We start from the raw sequence: 23,774 nt of genomic DNA on the forward strand, positions 1-23,774 counted from the left end.
AATAGCCTGTTTTGTACCAATCTACACAGTCAAAATGATCAATCTCACCCCCTCTCCCTTTCCTCACCCCCAAACCCATCCCCATCCCCAAAACCCATTCACAGAAGGCCTTCAATAAAGGTGCTAAATGAGGACAAGATCCTCCCCAATTCTGACTAATGTCAAATGTACCATCATGAGTTGTACATAACTGGCGATTTGTTTCCCACCACAGATGCTGCTCAACCCGTCGAGTTTCTCCAACAGTTTGGTTTGTACATAATAAGTCCACTTGGGCAAAAAAAAGGACAACTTCCATTTATATAACTGCAAGCAGCAAGAAAACCTTCAAGGTAAGAGAGAATGGAAGAAACTGGACCATGAAGGTGCTATAATTTGAAATAGATTTCATGTATATTTGAGTTTTAAGATAAAATTTAGATTGTGCATTTGCCATATGATGGAATTAATGCTGATTTATTTAATGACCCATTAAATTTATTTAATGATAGAATTAATGCTGATTTATTTATTTAAGACTGTGGGATAACAAGTACTGCAGCTAGAGTGGAACAGAAAGCTATATTGATAAAGCCCATGGAATGCAGAAATGTTTTCAATTGATTTAGAGATGGGATTGATAATTAAACGGTTCATCTGCACAGAGCGTGATACATCTTAATAGTCTGTTGTATGTCAAGAACACACACTTGGGCAAATACACCTACATGACTATACCTGGTCGTGAGGGAAAATATGCCTGAGGGAGAGAGAGACACACACACACACAAAACAGGGTAACATTTCATCCCTTCAGCACCTCTGATGACATAATTAGTCATGGTGCCCCACCTGTCTGCAGGTACAGCTAATCTATCTGAAAACACCTGGAGGGAGCAGTCTTACAAAGGGCAAGAAGGGTAATGGCATAAAATAATTTGGTATAAAGCCTTCTTAAATAATATCTTTGAATGTTAAAACAAACCGTAATGTGTTGTCACACCATCACTTATATTGAATTAATATACAAATAATTAAGAATAGGTAGTTCCAACCAATTATTAAAAGTTGGAGGGAAGAGCTTGGTGAGAAGATTTCAATTTCAGTACTGTTATCTAGTCTTGACTTCCCTGAGCTTTGAAGAGTCAGAAAAAAGTGATTCCACTGCAACATTAAAAACAGAACCAATGTTCCAGCCTCCATTGTAAGATTAACAATTAGATTAGTAACATATTATCTAATTTTCTACTCTCAATCCTTCATCCACCCTTGACCTTTTTTACCCTTTTCCTCCATTATCTACTTTCTATCTTGCTGATGACACATAGATATCTCTTGCTTTCCTTTGTTGCAACACAAAAATCTTTTAATGCTGGATAGGCAAAAATTATAAGATATTGCACTTTTCGAAAAGTAGGGCAGCAAAGAAAATAAGAAATCGATTAAAGAAAAACTAGGTTTATGTTAATAATGAAAAGAACAGATATAAGAAAAAAAGCAACATATAAAATACACACAGAATATAATAAATCAAAATTAAAAACTATTTAAGTTGACAAAAGATCCAATTGAAATAAATAGATATGTGAATGGTTTACTTTTCCTGGATTATGGTGTAATTCTTAAAATGCGTGCAAATTGGAGTCTACCTTGAACACTGTCTGTCTGGGGACATGCCCATACAAGTGAGCAGATTCTTCCAAACCCACAGTTTAATTTTGTAAGTTCCTATCTCTTTCTTCTTAGGCAGTTCCTCAGGTTTGACTACAACTTCTCTCTAATCCTTCTTTTAAATCTCTGTCCCTGGCCATTGGTCTTACTGAAAATGGATACAGGTCCTACCTATCCATTCTTTTGAGGCACATTGTAATAGTGTGCGTTCTAAGATGGTTGATGAGGCTGAGGTGGGAACTGTAGACTTTCCCACCTAGTGGGGCAGAAGGTTCTTGATGAGGATGGTGGGTGTGTAGCGTGGGAGGTGGTCTGGTGCTGCCACCATTTGCACAGGGTTTACCTGTGCTGCCGATGCATGGACTCAGTCTTCTCAATGCCATCCTGAAGGCTCCTTCTCCACTTTGGGCAGTCATGCCCCAGAGATTCCCATGAGCTAATCGAGTTGTTGCATTGTTTCAAACCTGAAGAGTCTAACAGGAGCACAAATGTGAATAAACTTCATTCACTAGAAATAAAAACCTTTTGAACAATCTTTATGTCTTCACAATACTTAAAGGAACTGGGATTCTACTCCTGGCATTCGATTATCATAGAATGACAAAAGCCTATTGCACTCAGTGTCCGTACTCACTGAAGCTGAACTATCCAGTCCCAATTCACTTTCCAGAATTTGGTGACACAAGAGACCACAGATGCTGGAATCTGGAGCAACACACAAGATGCTGGAGGAACTCAGCCGGTCAGGCAGCATCTGCGGAGGGAAATGGACAGTCACATTTTGGATTGAAATCCTTCATCTGGACTGGGACAGTTGACATTTCGGATCGAGACCCTTCATCTGGATTAGATGTTCAGATGAAGGTTCTTGACTCGATATGCCAACCAGCCATTTCCTTCCATAGATGCTGCCGGACCCACTGAGTTCCTCCAGCATCTTGTGTGTTGTTCCAAACTTGGTTGTGGTCTTGTTAGTTAGGGCATTGAGACATGAAAATGATAACAGCTGCTAGCTCGACCAGATTTCAGGAACCATCCTCTGTCCTCTTCAATTCCCTCTAACCAATCTTGTAAATCCACGCCCCTTTGCTGAAAATGGAAATGGATCCTTCCTAGTTACTCTTTCAAGGCTCATTATGATATTACATTTCTCAACAAGATCTCCCCCTTCCAAAATTAAAATCCAATCTTGCCTCAAAGCTAAAACTCTGCAGCTCTAGCAACTGTCAGCAGCACAATAGTGTAGTGGTTAACATAACGCTATTACAGCGCCAGCGACCCGGGTTCAATTCCACTACTGTCTGCAAGGAGTTTGTACGTTCTCCCTGTGTCTGTGTGGGTTTCTTCCGGGTGCTCTGGTTTCCTCCCTCATTCCAAAGACGTATGGGTTAGGAGCTGTGGGCATCCTACGTTGGCGCCGGAAGAGTGACGACATTTGTAGGCTGCCTCCAGCACATTCTCAGTAAGGCAAAAAGACGTATTTCACTGTGTGTTTCAATGTACATGTGACTAATAAATAAATATCTTATCTTAACTTATCTAAATCTTTGAACTAACTCTAACACAATCACACCTTTCTTGTTATACAGTAACAGAAGTGTAGGTGGTATTCTAGTTGTGGCGTAACAAACATTTTACACATTTCTAGCATGAGCTCTCCTGCTAATAGATAAATTATTCCATTACTCTTTTAATCAAAATCTCTGCTCTTTCTCGGCTGTGTATATCAATGACATTGATGGTTTGAAATGTACATAGTTCTGATGAAGGCCTTCATCCTGAAACATTAACTCCCTTCCACAGACACATCCTGATCTGTTGAATGTTTCCAGCATTTTCTGTTTTTATTTTACAACTTTAAGCATCTGCAGATTTTTTTTCATTTTCACGAGATGGATATTGGCAGTGTAATGGCAGAGTGTGCAAAGATTTGAAATGAAGACCCACTGAAGGCCTCAGGGGAATTAATATCTTTGGCAGGTGAGTTTCCGGGGCAAACCAGAGAGAGTAAGATCTGGGCCCTTACTGTTGCTTCCTTTAATGTAACGAAGGGATGAACCAATAAGTTAAGAAAAAGTGGGATGTGGCTCCAGCTGCATGGTATACAGGAGCAACTGGGCAGACAGAGGGGTGAAGCAGGAATAGCCTCACTTTTTTGACAGTTTCCTACTGGTCTTGCCAAATTGATTGAAAATATTGAGCTTCCATTGTACTGAGAATAGGTGAAGTATCATTGTACTGAGAATAGGTGAAGCACCATTGTACTGAGAATAGGTGAAGCACCATTGTACTGAGAATAGGTGAAGTATCATTTTACTAAAATAGGTGAAGCACAAAGGCTGATGTACTTTGGTTTTCTATTTGTTCCTACTTCCTGTAGCTGCACAAAATAAATAAGTTACTACCTTTCTCTTCATCATTTTCCCAGTAAATCATCCTGTTCTTGTGTGTCAAACACCAGTCATTAGGAAACATAACTTCAGTAATGCGTTGCTCATTTCTTCTGCAGAGACAACTTGCAGCAGCAGCACATCACCATGCTTAGCCATTCATAACATGAGATCATCTACTCCTTATCACCAAGTTTACAAATTCTGTTTGCTTTTATCCATTGAGAAATAAGAACAATATTTGCAGCGGTCACATCTCAGTTAATAATCAACAAATTTGGAATTGCTACCTCAGTAAGAGCCATGTTCTTGGGGCTGCCTGTGAGAGTAATTAAACTGCTGGTTGATTCTGGTTCAAGTGTAGATTTTATTCAAACAGATTAGTCTTTACACCATTTCTGTATGCTATGAGATTGTAACTCACGCACACAAACAACACAAAGCCAGCCCTTAGTAGTTCTACTCCATATCAGGAAATCACCAAATTGACCAAGCAACCACTGAACTGGCAATCAAACCCTTTATTGCAGAGAAACAACATCTTGGACTTTGATCCTGAAACTAATAAATATTAGTTGTTTGACAGTGGGAGATATTTACTAAAGCAGAAAACCTCCTTCCCTCCCAAGCAAAGCCAGAGAGCCTCTATATCAAGGAGACAATACATTCCTGCTGTGCCTACCAGCTCCCTCTCAGGGGAGAAAGTGGCTCATTTCTCCCACATACAACATTCCAACCAGGTTAACCTTGACTTGAATTACGGCCAGCACTTTCTTGCTTTGTGTTGTGCTTGATTGCGGCACCCATCTATGTACTCATTATTCATCTTGTGCTCTTTCTACACTTGCATTTTTACAAATCCAACTATCCGCTGCAATTCGCCTACTGCCACTACAGGTCTACAGCAGACACAATCTCACTGGCAGTCCACTCTGCTTTGGAGTGCTTGGACAACCACAAGAAATGTATCAGGCTGCTGTTTATCAACTACAGCTCAGTGTTCAACACCATTATTTCCCCAGTACTAATAACCAAGCTTCAAAACCTGGCCTCTGTACCTCCCTCCGCAACTGGATCCTTGACCTCCTTATAGGGAGACCACAGTCAGTACGAATTGGTAATAACATCTCCTCCTCGCTGACTATCAACACAGGCGCACCTCAAGGATGCATGCTTAGTCCACTCCTCTACTCTCTTTACACTCATGACTGTGTAGCTAAGCACAGCTCAAACACCATCTATAAATTCACCAGTGACATCGCTGTTGTTGGTAGAATCTCAGATGGTGACAAGGAGGTGTACAGGAGTGAGATACATCGGCTGGTTGAGTGGTGTCACAACAACAATCTCACACTTAGCATCAGCAAGACCAAGGAACTGATTGTGGACTTCAGGAAGGGGAAGTCGGGAGAACACACACCAGTCCTCCTTGAGCAGCGGAAAGCGTGAACAGCTTCAAGTTCCTGGGCATCAGCATCTCAGAGGATCTATCCTGGGCCCAACACATTCTTACAATCATGAAAAAGGTACGCCAGCAGTTCTACTTCGTTAGGAATTTGAGGAGACTTGATATGTCACCAAAGACTCTTACAAATTTCTATAGATGTAAGGTGGAGAGCATTTTGACTGGTTGCATCACAGCCTGGTATGGAGCCTCCAATGCACAGGATCACAAGAGGTTGCCGGGGGTTACTCAGCCAGCTCCATCATGGGCACAACCCTTCCCACCATCAAGGATATCTTCAAGAGGCGGTGCCTCAAAAAGCTGGCATCTATCGTTAAGGACCCTCACCATCTGGGACATGCTCTCTTCACATTACTACCATCAGGGAGGAGGTACAGGAGCCTGAAGACCCAAACTCAACGATTCAGGAACAGCTTCTTCCCCTCCACCGTCAGATTTCTGAACGATCCATGAACCCATGAACACCACCTCATTATTCCTTTATTTTGCACTATTTATTTATTTTTTGTAATTTATAGATTTTTATGTCTTTGCACTGTACTGCTGCCACAAGACAACTAATTTCACGTCATATGTCAATGATAATAAATCAGATTCTGATTCTAATTGTAAAGATTTCAGCCAATGCAACCTTTGCTAACTCTCACCACATGATTAAATCTGTGAGGTCAGTCCCGATGATATTCATAGCCAGGTAGTCATCATTAAGTCTCGTGCAGAAAAAATGGCTAAAAGCTTGCTGAAGGAACTGTCACTCAGCTTGAGAAGTCATTTTCAGGAGAGAAAGGTTAACTGGGGAGGTTGAAGCTAAAGAAAAAATGTTTAATCGCAATTTTTTCTACAGGCAACACAGGTGTCAGTGTTTCCTCCGATGTCTCTGCAAAGATTAAAGTTGATACAATGATTCTATTGGATATTCTCCATGTCTTTGTATCACTTTCAGACACTGTGTCAAGGACTTCTGTTGAAAAGATTTTTATCTTTTACCAATTCACCTATTTATTTTACAGAATTGACAATGGTCCAAAAATTGGAGAGCACCTTACACAAGACTTCATTCCAATCTGCTGTCCTGAATATTAATTCCTGTGCTTTGATGTAAAAGTTGCAATTTCAGTGAACTGGTTAAGTCAACCAATGATCTTTACAATTATTCCTTCAGAGAATATGGGTAATATGAGTAAGACAGTTTTTACTGGCCACATCAAGCAGCAAAATACTTTAATTATCAAAAAGAAAAAAGACTACAAACATCAAAATTGCAATTCCTAAAATGCCACACAAAGTGTATAAAGTGAAAGCCCAGGTTTTGAGTCTTGCACAGAAAAATAAATTGAAAATATCACCCACATTTTCCTCCCTCCAGTTCCCCACCACCTTCCCTTTATTCCATGGTCCCCTGTCCTCTCCTATCAGATTCCATCTTCTTCAGCCCTTTGCCTCTTCCACCTATCACTTCCCAGCTTCTCACATCATTCCCATTTCCCCCCCTCCCCCACCTACCTATCTTCACCCTCTCACCTGGATTCACCTATCACCCACCAGCTTGTGCTCCTCCCCCTCCCCCACCCTTTTATTCTGGCTTCTGCCCTCTTCCTTTCCAGTCCTGATGAAGGGTCTCAGCCCGAAACGTCGACTGTTTATTTCCCTCCATAGATGCTGCCTGACCTGCTGAGTTCCTCCAGCAATTTCTATGTGTGTTGCTGAAAATATTGCATGTACCTGAGCTGCACTTACATTCAATGGTGGGTGTTAAACTTATTACCATGGAGATAAAATTATTACCACTAAATATCTGCAGTGTTCAACTACCAGAGACGGGTTTAGATTACAATCACATGTTTTGTGCTGCCTGTATGGGCAGAGTGATGAGCGCACCCAGAAATATGAAACCAAAATACGCCCTGTGACATTCCTTTCCTCTGTGCAAAGACCAGTTTCATCAATCGACTTTAACCAAAGAACCCATGTTTTTGAAGTAATAGGCTGGCATTTCAATGAATACAAATAACCTGCAATATCTGTTCAAACAGCCACTATTACTTGCATTTGTAAGGCACCTCAAACATAAGAGATCCCAAAGTGTTTCACAGAAATATAAACCTAAAAATGACTCCTGTCACTGGCCTTTTCAATGCTAAAGGGGTTGCACGGTGTCAGTCATTATCTTTTACCATTAGTATAATCTGATCACCAAAAAATGTTCAGAAACCTAAAATTTTAATGTTAAAACTGACCTTTATATACAATTACATTTAGCCCTTTAAAACTGACCTTTATATACAATTACATTTAGCCCTTTTATGCATATTTGTGCTTAACTTGTTTTACTTGAAAACCTTGGTATTGTTTATAATATCTACCCTTAGGCATAACCTAATGAGATGAATTTTCAGTGTAGTCTAAGTATATTGATGATTTGCCAGAATGCATCAGTATAAGGCAGCTGTATTGACAGAATACACTCTCTTTATCCTCCAGAACTTTCTACTCGATAGGTTTTGTTTGAAGGGTGTGTGCCTTCAAAATGGAAATTACTTGTGCCTGCACATGCAAGTATAATTATGCCCTGTCTTGTAACACTATTTCACCTGACATTTACTGTTGGTTCTAACTCATTTCTACATTGTCATGGGGGATTCATTAGTTCAAAATTATGGTTCAGGGGTATGGTGAATGTAGGCTGGATTCCTGACAGTTCTTGCCTTTAGTTAAACAAATGCAAGTTCATTCATTCTTAGTTGCACATGAAAATGAAGCCAAATATCTCCTATGGTTTGGAGTAAAGAATAATCCACTCAGAAAGTTAGTTCACTAAATATTTTGATTTATTGACCCTGCCTTTTTACATTAATATGAATAAGTATATGAATAAGTAACAGCAGCTGTTTCTCCACCTCCCTGTTTCTTAGCTCCATATGGATTCTGAAGTCGTGAATAAATAGCTTTTACTTAGATCAAAGCTATTAGCTCATAACCTACTCAGATGCATAGACCAGTTTGTACTCAAAATGCTGTACTCAAAAACATTCAAATTAATTTACACAAAGATGGAATTTCACTTTTCTCATATAAAGGTGCAAAAGATATACTAAGCACTAACAAACATACCTGAAGTACTGCTTCTCACATACAAAGCTCCACATACAAATTACATGTAAACTCTATTTGAATAAAGCTTTTGAAATTTCTTTTTTTTTCTTTATTTTCAAATGCTTTATAACCAGCAGGGGAACAGGGTGTAACAAACTTTAATGTACAAAACATCCCAGAGCATTTCACAGAAATATTATAAGTGAATCTAATGACAAGCTACCTAAGGAGATTTTAGAGAGGATAACCAAAAGTCTGGTCCAAGAAATAAGTTTCAAAGAGTGTCTTAAAGGCTGAAAGAGAAATGGGGAGGCAGAGTTTTAGGGAGAGAATTCAGAAACCTCAGAAACATAGGGCTTTGGCAGCTAAGGCATGGCTGCAATGGTGGAGCAATAAATCTGCCAGTCATCAAGAAGCTCAAACTAGTGGGTTATAGGGCAGAAAGAGATTGCAGAATAGGCAGGGAAAGGACTATGAAGGGATTTGAAAATGGTGACAATTTTAAGATCAGATGGTTTTGTGTGACTATCCACCACTTACAACTATTGATATGATCAAATTTGTTATTATTTTTGAGAGTCACAGACCAAGGTTTCACATTTAAATAACTTGACTACAATAAACTGAATTGGACTACTAATGTGTAAATCAATAAAGAGTGAGAAGAATTCAAAATGTTCATTGGGATACAAAACCTCTAAGAGGTCCAAACTCCAATTTTTAAATTCCAATTGCCTATTAATACATAACTTTCTTCGGGATTAAGATATCTCCAAAGTGACACAAGATAAAATTAAAAATTGGAATTAAATTATTCTCTCTGAAGGATTCAATTAACACAAGTAGGGAGGATGCACAATACATCTTGCCACTAGAGATTTAAAGCACCTTACCACATAAGTAGTGGTACAAGTAGATTTGACATGGGGAACCTTGATTATCATTCAGCTGAATGTTTGCTTTTCTAAAAAAAACTTCACCAGAAATAGTGAACCAGGAGCAAGATCACTGCAGGATTACCCGGGAATGTTCCTGTGCTCTTGCTCTTCAGGAAGCTCACAACAGAACTCACTCTATGTTCCTTCTGGGGCTAATGAAGGAGCTGGGAGGAATTCACAGGGGATCCTGGAAACAAAGCTATAAATACCCACAGACATGCTGTAGGTTTAATGAGAGTGAGGTTAGATAACAGCAGCTACCTTCCTCTTGACTGCAAGAATTTTTCTCTAGTATTCAGTTGACCATAAAAAACACAGAAATTCCTAATTTTATTGCTCAGTGCTATTGGAAATGTAGAACCATATCAATGATTAAAAATAGCTTAATGCTCAAGATCACATTATGACCTAGAGTTCCCGAGGAGAATATCACCTAAAACATTAACATTAAAACAAAGTATTTCTCTATTGATCCATTATATTCATTTTGAAAATGTAAAAGAAACTTCAGAAGAATACTTCAGTCACCGGCCGGCGTTTTAGAACTACCTCTTCTCTCTCTTCTTCTTCTGGTTCTTCATTCAATGAAGTAAAGTTTGTGCGCATTTTAACTCTTTTCTTGTGTCCAGCTGGAGCTGTGAAGAACTTGCTAAGGTTTGTTTGTTTCTTCAAAGACTTGGAAAACTCTTGGAAGATCACATCATCAGCCAGTGCACCCAGCAAGGTGTTAGTTCCGCTCAGGATGGAAGAAGCCACCCTAGATCCCCGTTTATGAGTAATGGATTCACTGATGAAAGTCTCTGGGTCCCCTAACAATTGCCTCACAGAGAAGGAGCTATCCTTGGTTAAGTAATGATATGGCCTTTTGCCACTGTAGTCTCTTAGAGTTGTTATTGCATTGTACTTTTTCACCAGCTCAACAATAACATTTTCTCTGCCATGAATGGCAGCAATATGCAAGGGGGTGTAACCACCATGTGATTTAGAGTTAATATCCATTTTGATGCCATTTCTCTCTGAGCTATCAATAATCCAGCACATAATCTCACTGTTGCCGAATTTCGCTGCCCAATGTACGGCTGTGAAGCCAGACATGAAGTCCTTCTTCTCGGCCAAGTAGTTGTCCTTGAGCAGCAAGCCTGAAACTTGGGTCCAGTGACCCAAGGCGGTCTTCACAATCCACTCATGCTCAACTGGATCCAGAGGGACTTGATCAGAGAAACGGGCGTCTTCAGGAAATTTCAAAATCCTCAAAGCTCGCTTCAGATGTGGCGAACTGCATCCAACCTCTGCTGATTGACTTCTCTTCATTTTAGGTACCTTGGGGGCACTTTGGTTACCTGAAGCTACTGGGCAGTTATTGTTGACTTGGACATCTTGTGCATCCTTCTTCTGCTCACTGTGAGAACTGATACATGTTTGGGCGTCAGGAGGAAGGCGAAGTGGGTACATGTATGGTTTGGGCTTCTGGGTTGAGTCCATCTTTGAACCTCCCCCAGCAGTGACATCGCTGGGTTTGGCTTCATAGTTCCCAATCTTTTGTTCAAATTGTAACGTATCCTCTAGGGCTGGAAGAGGGTCCAACCGCTTGGGTTCGGGAACAAAGTCAGAAGCCAACACAGCATTGCCATTGGCTGTAACAGCTGGAGACTTCAAGTCTTGGGATACAGGTGCAGACGATAAGCCCTCGCAGGCAGAATCACGGTGTTCCAAGGGGACACTCTCGCAGGTCAAACACCGCTTCTCCGCGATCTGCTCAAGGCTGCCGGTGTTGGCAGGGCGCACCCTCTGAAACTGTGCTAGCTTCTCCCCTTGCCGCCACACCAGGTCCCCCCCGGGGCTGAGCGCGTCCTGGGACCCTGCCTTGCCTCCGTCCTGCGGCTGATAGGACGGGAGGGCCAGGGATCTCGCCTCACCCGGTGACAGCGCCGAGGGTGCAGAATTGCGCCGAGCCCTGGGCTCCTGCGGTCTCTCCCCAGCCTCCGGCAGGTTCCCCAGGCTCTCCACCTTCCCCAACCCCTTGGTTGGCCCCGTCTCCTGCCGAGCCGGAGGGACTGCCTGCCGAGCAGCCACCAGATGCTGCATCTTCTTCTTTAAAACCACATATTTCACCCCTCCTTCTTCGCGCACCACGGCCACGTTATTAATATAGCTTTTGAAAATCTCCCGGGCTTCCTTTTTCAGCTGCGGATCGCTCTGCCCCAACTCGTTCCGAAAGTTAAACAGCAGCTTGGAGTTCTCCACCTTGCCCCCAGCGTCCACCAGAAACTTGATCACGGCCTCTTGACTCAGTCCTGACTCCATTCTCGGCTCACCTGTACTGCAGCCGCGGAAATCCCAGCCGGCGGCAGCAATTTCACTTCATTCCTCGGGGAATTCTCCGAGCCGTCGGTCTGAGCTCTCCTTCCAACCAGGGCTGTCATGCGACTGCCAGAATGGAGGGGACTGCCTTCTCTCCCGGCTCTACTCCCAGCCCCGCAATACCTGTTGTTTCCGGAGTACGTCCTTGGTTGACAGAGGGATGATCATTCATCACGTGTAAGTGAGAACGGAGGCGGGGAGGAGACTGCGTTGGATCCGGACGCTGGGATACGTAGTTCTGAGTCGTCCACCGGCGGTTCATCCAGCAGACGAATCGGAATTGGATTTATTATCGCTGACCTATGATGTGAAATTGGTTGTTTTGCGGCAGCAGTGCAGTGCAAAGACATAAAATTATTGTAAGCTACATAAGTAAATAGTGCAACAAAATAGGAATGACGAGGTAATGTTCATGGTTCATGGACAGTTCAGAAATGTGATGGCAGAGGAGAAGAAGCTGTTCCTGAAACGTTGAGTGTGGGTCTTCAGGCTCCTGTACCTCCTCTCCAATGTTAGTAATGTGAAGAGGGCATGTCCTGGATGGTGAGGGTCCTTAATGGTGGATGCTGCCTTCCTGAGTCACCACCTCTTGAAGATGTCCTCGATAGCTGGGAGGGTTGTGTCCGCGATGGAGCTGGATATTACATTATTATTGATTATTACACCCGCAGACCGCTATTTTCCTTCCCTGGGACAACTTCTACTCATAACTAACTTGGAAATAAGAGGTTTGATAGGGTTGACTTAGAAGATTTGAAATGTAGCTGATTGTGAGGCCATTCAGGCTGCAGACAGCTGCAGTAACATCACCAACGACTATGTTCACTTCTACACCCAGAAGAGCGATAAACTGCGGGTCTATAGATGTGGGGTTACTCTTCAGCCTATATTTGTGGGCATAGATACAACAGTTCAAATAATCTCCTTTGCCATAAAACATATGATTCTATATCATTTTCTGTTGCTCAGGGGCAAACTTGGAGAGTTCTGAAAGCTCAGATTCCTGACATATTTAGCACTCATGTGGAGCTGGTCGATTAGGCAAAGGTTAGAACTTTTCCTGGTACATTGAAGTATGATTTCCAGTTGTTGCGAGGCTTAACATATTAAGATAAGATTTCTTTATTAGTCACGTGTACATCGAAACACACAGTGAAATGCATCTTTTGCGTGGTGTTCTGAGGGCAGCCCGCAAGTGTCGCCACACTTCCAGTGCCAACATAGCATGCCCACAACTTCCTAACCTGTACATCTTTGGAATATGGAAGGAAACCAGAGCACCTGGAGGAAACCCACACAGACACGGGGAGAACGTACAAACTCCTTACAGACAGTGGCTGGAATTGAACACGGGTCGCTGGTGCTGTAATGGCGTTATACTAGCCACTACACTACTGTGCCTGCCCATATTAGTCCTTATTAATGCATACCTTAAACAACTCAGAATTTGTTATAATGTACATTTGAATTGAGACCACTGACTGTATTATCCATCTCAGTCTAAGCAACATGCTCTAACATGTACTGAAACAGTTCTAATCTGCTCCAATCTGTCTTTCCCCTTTCTTGGTTCCACTCAGGTAATAGCTAATTGATTTTCATACTAGTCCACCTCTCCACCACCTCTCATGACCTTTCCACTGTTTATCTGATGACCACTGTTGAAAGAGCTGCAATTTCCTCCAATTAAACATTGGGAAGACTAAAGCAGCTGTGCTTGGTTCCAACTACAAACACCATACCCTCCCATCAATCTCATCACACCCACCCCCAACTACTGTCTCAAGGTGGACCAGTTTATGGAGAACCTTAGCTTATTTCAGTCTGACCTGACCTTGTATGCACATGTACTCTCTGTCAGTAAAACTTCCACTTCTGTAATCTACCTCTGCCCTTGCTTCAGCCCATTTGTTGGTGCCCCCACTGATGTTTTGGCATTTCCAAACAACTATTCCAAAACTTTCTTAACTTCATTTTCTATCCACCTAAGTTTCAGCTTATCTAAAACTTTAATATCCCTTTCCTCTCGTATACCATCTTCATCCTTGACTGTACTCTATTAGGTTCCAGTTACCCTAAGCCTTATCCTCTTATTTAACTCTATTCATGGCCTTCCCACTTTATTACTGAAATCTCCTTTATCCATACAACACTTTCCACAACCTCTGTGTCTCAGTCTGGCTGCCCTTCACTTCCATTCACAGCCCTTCTAACTAAATCTAATGTTTACATTCTTCATTGTGTTATATCTTCCATATCAGCAATTCTGTGAGGTTCTTTGGAACACTTCTTTGTAAAAGTCTCCATAACATCCAAGCTGTTGTTCTTCAAACTGAGTATTGGCAGCCAAAATGATACTTTGTCAATGGAAACCTATCCAATGTTTGAAAAGCAAAAATAAAAACAGGCAGATGCTGGAAATCTGAAACAAAAACAAAATACTGGAGATGCTGAGCAGGTCAGGCAGCATCAGTGGAGAGAGAAACAGAGTTATTGTTTCAGGTCAATGACCCTTCATTAGAACTGGAAAAGCAAGAAAACAAGGACTGGGACCTGTACACTCTCAGCCAAAAATCTGTGGGCTTTAATCTGCAGTGGTGCTTTGTCACATCAACTGACTACTTCCCAATGTAATATTACCATTGTAACATTAACTCAGATTTTCTCCGTCCTCAGATGCTACCTAGTCTGATGTGCATTTCCTGCATTCTCTTATATGTCTGATTTCCAGCAACTACATCTCACAATTCCGGCTGCCATCACTCATCTTCCCATGCGTGCAAATCCTCCAGATATATCAGCTATGATTAACAGGCATTCATGAATGAATTGTGTCACCTGGACAAACTTAGTCTCCACCCTGTCACAGACATTCCCTTTGTTCTCTCCACCCTACTGGACCTTAAAACACACTTGTTTTCTCACATTTCCATTTCTGATAAAGGGTCATCAGACTGAAATGTTAACTCTGTCTCTCCACAGATGCTGCCTGACCTGCCAAGTATCACCAACATCTGTTTTTCTTTCACCCCTCCGGTGTTTTGGCTGGAGAATTCAAATGTACTATTTTATTTACTTGTTTAACCATCACTTGTTCTTCCATGAGAATTGGCACAAATATTTGGCCCACTACAAGGCTCCATTTAAGTTCTCTTCTTAATTCTCTAATTTCCCGCAATGCCTCTTTAGTTGCACTATCTGCTCTCGGTTTTGTGCCATCCAATATAAAAGATGTTTAGTTAAAGAAACAACATTGTTCTTTCATCATACTATTAAAGAGTATGTACAATAATACCAGGAACATTATCTGTTGACTGTAAGTGGCGATTTCTACAACCGTTACACATTATACTACTGCAGATTGATATCACCAAAAATATTTTATTTTTACAGTTTGATATTTTGTGACTTTACTGTTGATTTGAGTTGCTGGAAAAACATTTAAAATAAGATTTATTCAGGTCGTTCAAGGTCGGTAATGATAAATAACTGGTTATTCTTTAACAACCCATTATACTTAGCTGAACTGCAAGATCTAGAGGTCATTGTGCACTGTAGCAGTGAGAAAATTAAAGGGCTCCTAACTGCAGAAAAGAACTTGCTAAACAATTGGGAGAAAATAATCACCCTCTCCCACTCAGGGTCTAGCCTATCATGAGCATGAATGGAAGAGGGTGTTTATTTTTTCACGTCTAGTTTCAACTATTCTGGTCATTGACCAAGCTTTGAGCACAATGGATGCATCCATCTGTGAACTCTTGTATTTACGTAAGACAGATATGTGCTCCATAAGTACAACTGGTGGCTCAGTTGTGTGTTGACATCATAGGCCTTAGCCTAACTTCTTCTCTTTGATGACTCCCACTCAGTAATGCTGAAGGAAGGTCTGATGAAAAGGTTTTTGAACTGAAGCATTATGTCTGTTTCTCTCTCCACAGAAACTGCCTGATCAGCTGAATATTTCCAGCATTTTCTGATTTTGTTTCAGAATACAAATACAATTAGCTCTGGAATGGAAGGGGTTTCTGGATGCCTACCCTTAGGGCACAGACATGTGAAAGGCCTGGTCATTAAACCACTTCCCTGTCTTACCCCTTCTCCATGCTTGCAGAGTTGAGGACGTACCTTGAGTGCAATTAAAATATAGGAGACAACCTGGTGCTTAAAGATATGAAGATTCCTCCAACTGATACCTAGTTCTGGATCCCCCACTATTGCAAGGCTCCAGGATTCCCCTGCAGATCATTTCTGGGATAGAAGACATTGGGATGTTGTAGATACCTTATTGGTAAGGTTCCTCCAGGAGACTGACTAGCCAACATAACATAGATAGCATTGTTGTTTCATTCCATGCACAAATTGCAGGAGGATATTACTGAGGATGTGGGGGAGATGTTTACTGTATAAAATCAATACTCAGAACTCTAACGGATAGTGACCTGCCTAAGAAAAGTTGCATCTTGCACATAAACTGTGTACTTTACATAAAATTAATACCTCTGATGTACAGTTACAGTTGTAATCTAGGCAAATGAAGCAGCTAATCAATGGACAGTGGTATGGTCCCCAAAGTAACAAATGGAATGAATGACAATACAATAAAATCTTGATGGTAGTGGTGGCTGTAGAAGCAAAAATGGTCAGAATACAAAGAGAAATCCCTGGCCTTCTTTTACTCTACCTTATTGCTTATGGCACTGAGATATAGATTAGACGCCACAGTTCAAAATTCCACTATATCTTTTTGAAAAAATAATTCAAGGATTCTGTCAATTTGTGGGTTAGCAAGAAATGATATCAAAAGTTTTTATTTTGTTGTAAAGACCTACCTGACTTACTAAGGTAGGAAAGTGAACCAGGTGTTTTCATCTTTATACAGGAAAGGAGAAACTGGTGCAAAGAGAGGTCAAAGACACAAAGATTTGACAGAGGTAGCAACAAGATAAAAACATGTGAATACCAAACTCAACTCATCCCTGATCCTGAAGGTAGAATACAGAACAATGGAATGGAAGAAGAGGGATATGTGGTACTGGAAGAGAGGGAGTGGGAGAGGTATCTGGTATTTCATACCCATCTCATTCAACCCTTCCTTTGCATTGTTTAAGTATTGAAAATGGGGAGCTGAGCAATTCTTAAAATAAGATAAGATCTTTATTAGTCACATGTACATCGAAACACACAGTGAAGTGTATCTTTTGCATAGAGTGTTCTGGGTGCAGCCCACAAGTGTCACCACGCTTCCGGCGCCAACATAGCATGCCCACAACTTCCTAACCTGTACGTCTTTGGAATGTGGGAGGAAACCGGAGCACCCGGAGGAAACCCACGCAGACACAGGGAGAACATACAAACTCCTTACAGATAGCGACGGGAATTGAACCCGAGTCGCTGGCACTGTAAAGCATTACGCTAACCGCTACACTACTGTGCTTCTAGAAATATATCAAGATCAGTAAGCCACATGAGTGATAGAGAAATGGAGGGCTATGTGGGAGGGAAAGGTTAGATAGATATTAGAGTAGGATAAAATGTTGGCACAACATCGTGGGCCGAAGGGCCTGTACTGTGCTGTAATGTTCTATGTTCACTGACCTCAACCAAACCTGGCAAGGCCATAAAATCATTTTGGTTTTCTATTATCCCTTGTGGAATTATTAATGTGACAATTACTGCCTATGTAACTTTTTACTACCTCTGCCAACATAACCTCCATGGAAACGCTTGGAAAAAAATTTGTGGGAGAGAATTAATGATCACTTGGAAATACAGGGACTAATCAGAGACAGCAGATCCTGTCTGACCTATTTGATTGAATTCTTTGAAGAGGCAACAAAGTGTATTGATGAGGGCAGGGCAGTGGATGTGATTTACTTGGACTTTAGTAAGTCCTTTGACAAGGTCCCATATGGGAGATTGATTCAAAAGATTAGGGCCCAGGGCAAGTTGGCAAACTGGATCCAAAATTGGCTTGGCAATAGGAGACAGAAAGTGAGGTAGTGGGTTGTTTTTGCAATTGGATGCCCATGACAAATGGTATCCCACAAGATTTGGTACTGGGACCCTTACTGCTTTATAATGTATGTGAAGGACTTGGATGTGGAGGTGGGAGGCATGACGAGTAAGTTTGCGAATGACACAAAGCTTGACAGAGTTGTTGATAATATGGAAGGTAATCTTAGGCTGCAGAGAGATATTGACCTAGTGGTGAAATGGGCTGAAAAATGGCAGATGGAGGTTAATCCAGACAAATGTAAGGTGATACATTTTGCGAGTACTAAGGAGGCTAGGACACACACCATAAATAGTAGGTTCTTATGGACTATTGAGGAAAAGAGGGACTATGGAGCATAAGTTGATAGATCCTTGAAGATGGCTTCACAGGTAGATAATGTAGTAAGCAAGACATATGGGATACTGGCCTTCATTCATCTAAACTAGGGAGGTTATTCTCCAGCTCCTCGGTTGGAGTGCTGCATGCAGTTCTGATCACCATGCTATAGGAAGGATGTGACAGCACTGGAAAGGGTACAGAGGAGACTCACCAGGATGTTGCCTGGGAAGTTCAGTAATGAGGAGAGACTGGAGAAGCAGAGGAAGTTAAAAGGGGACATGATTGAGGTATATAAAATTATTAGGGGCATAAATACAGTAGACTTTACCCAGTATCAGAGGTGAATATACAGGAAACTTTACCCAGTATCAGAGGTGGATAAAACTGTGGTCATAGATTTAGGGTAAGGAGGAAGAGATTTAGAGGGGATATTAGGGGGACCTTCTTCACCCAGAGAGTGGTAAGTACATGGAATGCATTGCCTCAGAGAGTGGTTGAAGCTGGGTTGCTGACAGTATTTAAGGAGTGTCTAGAGAGCACTAGAATAGCCTAAGCATAAAAGGCTATGGACCAAGTTCTGGGAGATGGGACTAATACAGAAGAGTGCCTTCTCATCAGCATGGATGAGTTGGGCTGAATGGCCTGTTTCCATGCCGTATGATTCTATGACTTAAGTGACATCTTGGGACCTTGGCCAATAAAATCAATGCCATAGGCATTTATATTCTCACCTTACCAACATTTGGATTGCCTTTAAGCTGCAGTAATCTTTTAAATGCTGCAGCCTAGATGTACCTCCCTTGGTGTTGGATAGGAATCAGCAGCCAGAAGCTTACCCTTAACTCACCTTGCATTTGAAATTAAAACCGATCTGAAAATGCAGTCTGCTGTCAATGATATTGCATGGGCAGATACGTCCATAAGAGGAGTAGGAACAGGAGTAGGCCACTCAGCCCCTCGAGCCTGTTCTGCCATTCAGTAGGATCAAGGCTGATTCCTCAAGTCTATTTTCCTGCCCTTTCCCCATAACCCTTGATTCCCTTTCTATTTAGAAAACTGTCACAGCTCTACAGCTCCCTGCGGCAAGGGATTCTAAAGACTCAATGTTCTGAGAGAAGAAATTCTTCCTTATCTCAGTCTTAAATGCTTGGCCTCTTATTGTGAGACCACGTCCTCTGTTTCTGGACTTTCCCACGAGAGGAATATCCTGTCCAGGTTCCTAGCAATCTTAGATGTTCCAATATGATCACCTTTCCTTTTTCGAAACTCCAAGAAGTCCCAAAGTATTTAATCTTTCAAGAGGACAATCTCTCCATATCTGGGATCATCTCAGTAAACCTTCTCTGAACCACCTCCAAAGAAATAATACATTTTATTAAACAGGGGGACTAAAACTGCTTGAAATACACTGGATGTGATCCCACTGATGACTTGTACAGATACAGCAAGACTTCCCCACTTTTGTAGCCCAATCCTCTCAAAATAAAGGCCAACATTCCATTCATTACCTGCGGCACTGGTGTCCCAGCTTTCTGTGTTTCATGGACAAGGACACCTAAATCCCTTTGTGCTGCAGCAATTTGCAACTTCTCTCGATTTAAATAATTATTTTGTTCTTCCTTTCAAAATGAATATTATTTTCCCACTCACCTGACTTACCAATATTTCTCTGTAAACTCTTTGTATTCTCCTCACAATTTGCCTTCCCACATATTTTTGTGCTGCCTGCAAATTTGGTCACTGTTCATTTGCTTCCTTCCTCTAAGTAATTTCTGCTGTAAACAGTTGTAGTCCCAGCACTGATTTCTGTGACACCCCACATTTCACAGGTTGCCAATGTGAAAATGACCCCCATATCACAACTCACTACTTCCTGCCTGTTAGCCAATTCTCCACTCAAGCCAATATAATACTTCCAAAACCATGGACTCCTAACTTGTGACTTAACCTTCTGAGAAGCACCTTGTCGAATGCCTCTGGAAGTCCAAATACAATACATCTACTGATTATCCTCTGGTTGAGACATCCACAAAAGGCACTCATAAATTTGTCAGACACGGTTTCCCATTCATGAAGTCATGCCAACTCTGCCTCATTAGGTTGCCATTTTCCAAATGTGCCACTATTACAATAGATGTCAGGCTAATTGGCTTATGGTTACCCACATCCTGCCTCATTTCCTTTTGACTTGGAATGTCACATCAGCAGTTTGCCAATTTGTACTTCTGCAGAACTGAAGGATTTTTGAAAGACTATAAATAGTGTAAACGTTATCTTGGTGGCCACTTTTGTTTTAGGATTGAGGCATCTGCGCCAGAGAACTTATCATGCCTTAGCCCCATTACATATAACATAGCACATTGCAGCAGAGTACAGGGCCTTTGGCCCATGATGTTGTGCCAACATTTTATCCTGCTCTAAGATCTATCTAACCCTTCCATCCCACATAGCCGTCCATTTTTCTATCATTCATGTAGCTATCCATTAGTTTATCTAATACTTTTTACTTCCTGATGGTACTATTCAGTTTATTTTATCTTTTACCATAAAGACTGATGCAAAATATCTGTTTCACTTTTCTGCCATTTCCTTGTTCCACTATAACCACTTCACCAGCCTCATCCTTTTGGGCCCAAATGTTCACGTGGCCCTCTCTTCCTTTTCATATCCTTAACAAAGCTGTAATTTTTTATGTTCCTTGCTAGTTTGCCCTCAGTTTATCTTCTCTGTATTCTCTTTCTTCCTCTCTTTGCTGTATTCTGAATTTATCCCAGAGTCTTTAGATCTACTGCTAACTTTTGCCTCCTTTTATGTTTTCTCTTTTGACTTAATACCCTTTTAATTTCCATTGCTCGCCATGGTTGGTTCATCCCTTCCTTAGAATCTTCCCCCCTTTCTGGGATAGATCTTTGCTGAGCATGTGAATTACCTCCTTGAATGTCTGCCACTTTGCTGACTGTCTTTCCTGCAAATGGCCCAGTCGATGACGCCAACTCTTGCCTCATTCCATTGTAATTCCCATTATTTAAATGAGACACTGATATTTCTGACCCAAATTCCTCCCTCTCAAACTGAATACAAATTCCTATCATGCTATGATCACTACTTCTCAGGGGGAGGTCATTCATTAAACTTACTTCATTATCCATTACCAGATCAAAGATAGCCTTGTCCCTGGTTGGCTTCACAAAGTATTGCTCACGGTAGCATAGTGGTTAGCATAATGCTTCACAGTGCCAGCAACCCGGGTTCAAATTCGGCCACTGTCTGTAAGGAGTTTGTACATTCTCCCCGTGTCTGCGTGGGTTTCCTCTGGGTGCTCCGGTTTCCTCCCACATTCCAAAGATGTACAGGTTAGGAAGTTATGGGCATGCTATGTTGGCGCCGGAAGCGTGGCAACACTTGTGGGCTGGCCCCCAAAAATCACTACGCAAAGGATGCATTTCACTGTGTGTTTCGATGTACATGTGACTAATAAAGATCTTATCTTTTCTTATCTTATCTCATCTCATCTCTAGGAAACTGTACCAAATGCTCTTTATGAATATGTTCTCCTTTTCCAACTTGATTGATCCTACCTACATGAAGATTAAAGTCTCCCATATTTATTGCATTGCTTTTTTAACCACTCTCATTGTTTGCTGTCTTATACCCTTTCCCACTTGTAGGTGAATACACTATTCCTACTTCTTTTTCCTTGCTGTTTTTAACCTCACCCAAATGAACTCAACATCCTCTGAGGTCTTCTCTCCTGACTTAATTGATCTCTTATTAACAGTGCTTGCCATCGCATTTTCCTTCTTCCAACTTCCTTCCTAAAAATCAAACAGCCCTGAATATTAAATTCTAGGGTATAAATGGAATCATGATGTTACATCCAAGATGTTTCATTCTCACTTGGGAAATCTGATACAAAAAGTGATTTAAGCACAGCGGCAGAGGGATAATCCGGAGTGGATCTGGCAAACCCGGTGGGGTCCCAGCAGGGTGGAGCTCAAGCGGACATGAAAGGAACACGGCAGGGTGGAGCTCAAGCGGACGTGAAAGGGAAACGGCAGGGCAGAGCTCGAGCGGACCTGAAAGGACGACGGCCCAGCGGACCGTGTAGGGTGAACCAGGAGCCGGGGTGTCAGAGCGAAGGGACAACTAACCCAGGGATATTCAACGATGATTGTCCGTGGGGTGAAGCATGGAGAGCAGGGGGATAGGAAGTGGACCCCCAAATGTGAAGAGGGAGCGGACCCCGGCAGGATGAAGCAGAAACGATGCGGATAAGTCGGATCAATGTAGATAGTACAAGGGCAGTATGGACATGGTGGGCCGAAGGGCCTGTTTCCGTGCTGTATGACTATGACTCTATGATTTGTGGTTGATATGTATTTTGAGTCTGTTGACAACAGGTGCCAGCAATTCTCTGCAAGCCCAGGATCTACATGATTTAAATCCCAACAATGATTGACATTTGTATTATAAATGCTGCTAAATGTCAGTTTGATCTCTTTTATTCTGGACTAAGCATCAAAGAGGATGAAAGTTATATCTGACACCAAATGGCAGTAAACTGACTAATTTTCCTGTTCCCTGAAACTGGAAGTTGCACAGAGGTGACAATGCAAGGACTCTGACAGCAGACTTGCGTCATTGGCTTGTGTCATTGTTTCCTCTCCAGGCCTTATAATCCTTTTATTCATTTGGTAGAAGGTGGGTGTTATGAGAAAGCGTAGGACTGATTGATCATTCCTAATTGCCCTTGAAAAGGTGGTGGTCAGTACTTTGTACAGCTGCAGTCCTTCTGGTGATGGTGCTTGTACATTTTTTGAGTGCTTGCGTGTTCCAGGATTTAGACGCAGCAATGCTGAAGGAACAATTTGCGGGTTGGAATGGTGTGTGACTTAAAAGGGGTCCTGCAGCTAGTGCTGTTCTCCTGCACCTGCTGTTTTTTAGCTTCCTGGAGGTGGAGGTTGCAGGTTTGGTCAGTGATGGCAAAGGAAGGTAACTGCAGTGATCTTATAACTGCAGCCATGGAGCTCCAGTGGTAGTGGAAGCGAATGTCTATGGTGGTGGGTGAGCTGCCAGACAAACCTGCTGCTTTACCTTCTCAGCCTCCACTAGCAGCTGAAGGTGCCGCCTAACTCGGTTTACAGATTACCACTGCATGTGGGACACATTCGTTATAAGAGGTGAATTTATCTCCTTAAATTCACCAGACAGATTTCTGGGATGACAGGTTTGTCCTTTGAGGAGAGGTTGAGCAAACCGGGCCTACAGCCTCCAGAGTTTAGATAAGATAACATTTCTTTATTAGTCACATGGATATCGAAACACACAGTGAAATGCATCTTTTGCATAGGGTGTTCTGGGGGGCAGCCCGCAATTGTCGCCACGCTTCCGGCGCCAACATAGCACACCCACAACTTCCTAACACATACGTCTTTTGGAATGTGGGAGGAAACCGGAGCACCCAGAGGAAACCCATGCAGACACGGGAGAAAGTACAAACTCCTTACAGACAGCGGCTGGAATTGAACCCAGATCGCTGGCGC

General features: G+C 42.0%; 1 protein-coding gene across 1 annotated transcript; it reads right to left on the reverse strand.

The window, feature by feature from the left end:
- Positions 1-8,310: 8,310 nt before the first annotated feature.
- On the reverse strand, positions 8,311-12,065 carry LOC127569462 (ankyrin repeat domain-containing protein SOWAHA-like). The gene has a single exon (XM_052014140.1). The coding sequence runs from the start codon at positions 11,838-11,840 to the stop codon at positions 10,044-10,046; it is 1,797 nt and encodes a 598-aa protein (XP_051870100.1). The 5' UTR covers positions 11,841-12,065; the 3' UTR covers positions 8,311-10,043.
- Positions 12,066-23,774: the final 11,709 nt, after the last annotated feature.

This window comes from Pristis pectinata, chromosome 4 (assembly GCF_009764475.1).
Source record: "Pristis pectinata isolate sPriPec2 chromosome 4, sPriPec2.1.pri, whole genome shotgun sequence".
NCBI classification, from domain to species: Eukaryota; Metazoa; Chordata; class Chondrichthyes; order Rhinopristiformes; family Pristidae; genus Pristis; species Pristis pectinata.

Bases quoted from the DNA above. Each gene is read 5' to 3' on its own strand.
- LOC127569462 (XM_052014140.1), bottom strand. From the start codon at position 11,840: ATGGAGTCAGGACTGAGTCAAGAGGCCGTGATCAAGTTTCTGGTGGAC.